This window comes from Ixodes scapularis, unplaced genomic scaffold (genome assembly GCF_016920785.2).
Source record: "Ixodes scapularis isolate PalLabHiFi unplaced genomic scaffold, ASM1692078v2 PGA_scaffold0__279_contigs__length_252992795, whole genome shotgun sequence".
NCBI lineage: Eukaryota > Metazoa > Arthropoda > Arachnida > Ixodida > Ixodidae > Ixodes > Ixodes scapularis.
The window spans coordinates 243,568,454-243,574,453 of NW_024609835.1; the positions used below are offsets into that span (position 1 = coordinate 243,568,454).

Sequence of the window (6,000 nt, forward strand, 5' to 3'; positions counted from 1 at the left end):
AAGGGATAGATCTGAAGGTGCTAAAAGAGAATGGATCCTACTTCGTAATGCTTGACATGACGAAGCAACTGTCCTTCGTTATTGAGAAGACCAAGGAGCTTCTTCACAACAACCTCCTGAAGCTTGCCATGGAACGTAGTACCTCATCAAGCGGAAGTGGTGTCACTGACATAACAACAGGTGAAGCCTATGATGCTCTGCGCAGAAAGACTGGGATGGGGGACAGTGATCTTTCTTTGACTTTTAACACAGACGGCAGTCCTCTCTTCGTGTCATCCAAAACGTCTGTTTGGCCTATTCAATTCACTGTGAATGAGCTCCCTCCAAGCATCCGCTTCAAGCACACCACACTAGCCGGACTTTGGTTCGGAAAAGGCCATCCAAACATGACTGCCTTCCTCGCAAAGTTTGTTGATCAAGTCAAAAGCATGACGCCCGTGATGTGGGAGCATAGCTCTGAGATGCACAGGTCCAGAGCTTATGTGCTCTGCTGCTGTGTCGACGCACCTGCGAGGGCAGCAGTTCAGAACATGGTACTTTTCAACGGCTCGTTTGGATGTCCCTGGTGCCTCATAAGTGGGGAACACCTGGAAGGTATGTATCGGTCTTCTTGCACGTGCACATTGCAGTTCAAACTAAACATTATGTTTTTCTGAGCCTACTGGGTGCAACCTCATAATATATTTTCGTTTATTTTTATTCACAGGAAGCATGCGCTACGTGCCCAAGGAACCACCGGCTCCAAGAACATCTGAGCTTGTGGTCCAAGATATGCAGCTTTCCTTGAGATTGGGGATCACCATAAATGGAATCAAGGGTCCTTCTCCGCTAATGAATCTACCAGGTGTGGCTTTTTCCCTGAATGTCTAAAGAACAGGGTGAGATTATCCAAGGTTCAAGCGATCGAAGCAAACTGTTTCACACTGAGAACAGAAAGTATTAGTCACACAAAATCTTTGTGATTTTGATTCTGTTTTCGAATAGCACAATGCTCCGCACGTTAATCACTTAATTGTGCTAATCTCTTTGGGTTCCGACTGTACTCTGATATGTTACATTCTTACTTTCTGAGATTATGAACTACATACTTTTGTACTCTCAATGCACTGTTGATTTGCAAATGTTCAGTAGCAGATGCTCAGCGAAGATGACCACAGCCGTGCCCCCAATTTCTCCCCAAGGTCTGTTAGCTGATGTTACGACGGGCTACTTGGATGCGCTGTGAATTAATTTTCTATTTTAAGTTTGCAAGCCAATACTTATTTCAGGCTGCAACAGTGGAAAAATCGGTGATCAGTGGCGCCCAACTGAAAGATGCGAAGTACTTTGCACAAGCATACTGACACAAGCGTGACACAAGTATACTCACACGTAACACTGCTGAGCCACAAGTTTTGTGGTTGCTGTGTAATCTCAAGAGAAAGACAAGACTGTTCCCTTCCTTCCCTCCTTTGCAAAGCTTGGGGAAAAATTCATAGGGCCACGGCAGAGGCAGGGCTAGCATTCTGCCTTCCTATGCTTGTAAGAGTGCCACCTCCCCCCTAATTTTTTTTTTTTTTCTCATAAGCTTAGCCAACAGTGGTCTCTAAGAAAGATGCCGTTGAAACAGACAGTAGAGGCAGTACATACACGCAAATTTCTTCTGAAATTCACGTCCATGCTCATTTGTACGAAGCGCTAAGAAGAGCATTTTGTAATGGTTTTCGATGGTAAAACCTGTCAATATTCTCTGATCGGCAATCGACCGTTCAATAAAATTGTACTCTATTTCGGTTTCAGAGAAACCTTTTGGAACACCTAATTGATGTTTTGATTTTCCAATTCACAGAGTAGCTGACCAGCATACTTGCGGAGTTAATATACTAATATTTTTTCTTTCACCGAAAAAGCAGGAGGTACACTAAAAGATTCAATGTCATGAACTGTTACCAGCTATACTCTTGGAATTATTGAACTTGTGATTTGTCAGTTGCATGCTTTTTTGCAGTCCCTAGAGTTAGAAACTGAGAGACATGTAACATTTACTTTCAGGATTTGATCTTGTGGCCGGAGTGAGCGTCGAGTATATGCACGCCGTTCTTCAAGGAGCAGCAAAGCAGTTTACAGAACTGCTGCTTTCTTCATCCAACTCTCAAAAACGGTTCTACATAGGTACGTCGTACAGTACCAAAATGTCTCATTTCCAGTTACAAGTTGGCGCATAAGTTGCTCTTTTCATAATTTGTGGCACCTCTTCGACCTATTTTTACCTTAATGGTGTTTACCAGGCCAATTCCTGACTTGAATCTTTACATACTAGTACTATTCGCGTTTCCTGCTCGTTACTTGCCCACTGAGCAGAAGCAGGGAGTTCTCCAGTGAGGGTCCCCCCTTGTTACTAGCTCCACAGTCCGGGCAAACCTAAAGATGTTGCAAACCTCCCAAGGTTCGAGTTCGAAAGTTTGAAGATATTGAATACTTTGAACCTTGCAACCTCGGACTTTCAGTCCGAGATCGCAAGGTACAAATTTTATGGGGTCTGGGTTTCGCACAGTCTCAAATTCATCTTCATGCTATTAATCATTTTTATCAGAATATCTTCTAGGTGTAACTCTATATATAGCAGCATTTTCGTCCACTTTGAAGCTGACACAATAGCCATTAGTGGTTGCCAAGGTTTTGCCAAATCTCCAGATCTGGAAAATCAGAATTTTAGCTTAACCTTCAAGAAGATTAGGCATAGATTGGGCAAAATAGAATTGCCAGGCTGGTTGACCGATTTTGATTAGCTCTACAGCTGCTTGTCACATTTTTTAATATGTATCTAAAACTAAGTATATTTACAGATACATATAACAATCGCTAAGCAAAATGTTATCGATACAGGTGTCTTTGTTAGCTGCTCCAAATTTTCAAAAAAATAAAACATGAAATAGGGTAATGTGAGCCCTGAGGCAGTGTTAGTAGCCATGGTGGCTACTAGAAAAAAAGGCGAAATTAGGTAACAATTGTTAGCGACTAACTCAAATGTTATATTAACTTTTCAGTTTTTCACTTGAGTGCACCTAATATGTCTAGAGGATGTAGGCTTGACCTCAATATGGTCTAACGGTGCCATTAAATTTTGATTAAAGAATTTGTGGTAGGCACTATGGGGTCGAGAAATGTCACGGTACTGAGCATCGGACTGAAACAAAGCGGACAATCGCACCGGTAATGTCATCGCTTTGCATGACACTGCTGACGTCCCCTGTGGCGGGGCACGTGAATCGACGTTATTGCAGCCGGCTTCACTTAAACAAGCCAAGCCGGCTGCGATAGCTTCAACCCACGTGCCCGCACCGCAGCTGACATCAGCAGTGTGACACAAAGCAATGAAGTCACCGGCGCTTTTGCTCTCTTAGTTTCAACTTGGCACCGTGTACCAGGGTGACATTTCTCGGCCCTGTAGCGTTCACAAATTTTTAACGAGAATTTGACGGCACGGCTAAACCATTATAAGGTCAAGCTTAGTTCATTAGCTAACTAATTACCCAAATTTGCCTTTTTTCTAGTGGCCACCATGCCCCGGGCCCAATTTACCCTACCTCCCATTTTCTTTTTTCTTTAAATTTTGTTGCAGCTAATAAAAATATTACGTATAGTAATGGTAACAGTGTCATTTTAGCATGTTTATTTACAAAACAACGTTGATTTTCTTCAAAATGGTCACGGCATTCAATTTTAGTTTGTGTTTTGCAAAATCATAGCATGGCTGCCCATCTTTGATGGCCAGAGTGCATCCAATATATGCTTTATGTTATGTCCACTGTATTTTGCTGATTGTCACTCTTTGTACTTGCACGGCGCACTGCACATGCTTGATCTATGGCTTTTGAGACCACCCACAACCACATTTGCAGAAGCTGACAAACATACAGTGCTGTCACCACTTGTTAACATGTAGTGTAAGCTTCTACTTCGCTGTGAAATGGACTTTCTGTACCACGTCGCTTTGGCCATGCCGAAACCAGATCAAACATCGAGCTGACCTGTTGTCTGATATGTGCTTGTTCCTCAGGGTTTGACTTTTCACTTTTGAACCTCGGGTTTGAGCCTCAAAATTCTGGGGAGGCGAACTTTCATGAATACATTTTCGAGTGGTTGTACTTTGTACACAGCCTCATATATGGTTATTAAAGCAAGATAAATTACTCATGTGCCCAGTCACTTATGTTGCTTACAGGAGCACCATCCTGCGTGGCACGGGTCAACAGCCGCCTCCTCCAGATCAAGCCACCACACTGTGTGACAAGGCTGCCTCGTTCACTCAACGAGCGCAGTTTCTGGAAAGCGTCAGAGTGGAGACTCTGGCTTCTGTTTTATGCTCTTCCTTGCCTCGTGGACATTCTGCCTCTGGAGTATTGGAAACATCTCTCCAAGCTCTCGCAAGCAATACACATCTTGCTACGTGACACCAACACAGCCGACGAGATCAAGCGTGCAGGTAAGCTTCATACTTTTTTTTCTCCTATTTGCCTCATAAAGGTCTTTTTTTTATACCGTATGACAGTCTCATGGGAGTGTCAAGATCTACCCGCATTGATTAGACAGAATGTTGTGTGTAAAGTCTCAGAGCATGCAAATCAGGTAACTGTGGTAGGAAATCACACCCAAAAATCATCCAATGAGCTGCACGGCATTTGAAATTTCAGTTAATGTTATGCATTCATTTTATAGTCTGAGATTATATCCTGTGCATGCTTCTTTTTTTGTTTTCAGAAAATCTGCTGATCGACTTTGTTGGTCGCTGTGAGGCCTTGTATGGAGTGGCTTCGCTTACGTTCAACGTGCACCAGCTCCTCCACCTGCCAAACTCCGTGCGTCAGTTGGGACCACTTTGGGCGCAATCCGCATTTGTTTTCGAGGGAGGAAACGGAAAGTTGGTGAAGCTGGTCTCTGCAGCTAGAGGACTTCCGGATCAAATCATAGAGCGAGTCGTAATGACGCAGCAGCTTGAATGCCTTCTGGCAGATAGCAACGTGGCAATCACTGCCAATGAGCGGAGTGTGTGTGAAAGATTTCTTGATTATTCACACATCCAGAATGCCTGCTATGTTGATGAAGCATGCTTGCTAGGACGTGAAAAAGCTGCCATTCTAACAGCTATCGAGGAACGTGCGCTAGAGGTCTACGGTGGGACAGGCACAGTTGGCAGCGCTTTGGAATACCAGCGTTTTGTGTACAAGGGGCAGGTGTTCCATAGCACCGCATACACAAGAGCTTCAAAGAGTGACACCACTGTAGTGTCAACTGCTGATGGGGAGTATTTCAGAATTAAGAGAATTCTCCATGTTGCTGGTCTCGGGTGCACGCTCCTTTGCAGACGGCTGGTGTTACGGGAGACACCACTCTTTCCTGAGCATATAAAGGAATGTTTTCCTTCGCAGGTAGACATCTGTAAGGTGCTGAAACCCGAGGACATTAAGGCCAACTGCCTTTTCATGGTGTTTCCGGCTGACAGCAAGTGCTTTGTGTGCGACATGCCGAACAAAATTGAGAGGGACTAAAGTTATTTAACATGTATACAGGGCTTTTTTTTCCTCATTCTTTACAGAATTTAAAAAAGCGTGTGTTGGGTACATAGATTCCGTCTTCTCTGTGTACTTCTGGGGCTCGGCAGACATTAGATGAGTGGATAAACGTCACAATATTTTGACTAATTAATCAAAATGTGTTGATTGATGTTTTAATTAACAGTTTAATGGGCCACATACACTATCAGTTTTAAAGAGCGCAATGTCTATCTGCCATTTAAGTGATGCGACAGCTCTCTATGCTGTAGATGAGCAATTTAGCCAGTGCAGTGTAACCGCTAGACTCGGGTCTTTAATGTGCATCATGCAATAGTAATACACAAACATGTGCCAGCACGATGCTCATCCAGATCGAAATGGGTAGGGGTTGTGGATAGAACCGAAGAATATTACCGCTTGCATGTGATCGCACATACTTCATTACTTTTCTCTTTCAAACTTAAAA

At 43.5% G+C, this 6,000-nt stretch overlaps 1 protein-coding gene across 1 annotated transcript; it reads left to right on the forward strand.

The window, feature by feature from the left end:
* The first annotated feature begins 771 nt into the window (after positions 1–771).
* On the forward strand, positions 772–5,528 carry LOC120845301. Its single transcript, XM_040503433.1, has 5 exons — positions 772–844; positions 2,032–2,151; positions 4,205–4,465; positions 4,741–5,213; positions 5,409–5,528. Exons 1-5 carry the CDS (start codon positions 772–774, stop codon positions 5,526–5,528), a joined length of 1,047 nt encoding a protein of 348 aa, XP_040359367.1.
* The last annotated feature ends 472 nt before the right edge of the window (positions 5,529–6,000 follow it).

Coding starts and splice junctions, on each gene's coding strand:
- LOC120845301 (XM_040503433.1), top strand. CDS start 772: ATGCAGCTTTCCTTGAGATTGGGGATCACCATAAATGGAATCAAGGGT. Junction 2,152..4,204: donor TCAAAAACGGTTCTACATAG/GTACGTCGTACA, acceptor TGTTGCTTACAG/GAGCACCATCCTGCGTGGCA. Junction 4,466..4,740: donor CGACGAGATCAAGCGTGCAG/GTAAGCTTCATA, acceptor TTTTGTTTTCAG/AAAATCTGCTGATCGACTTT.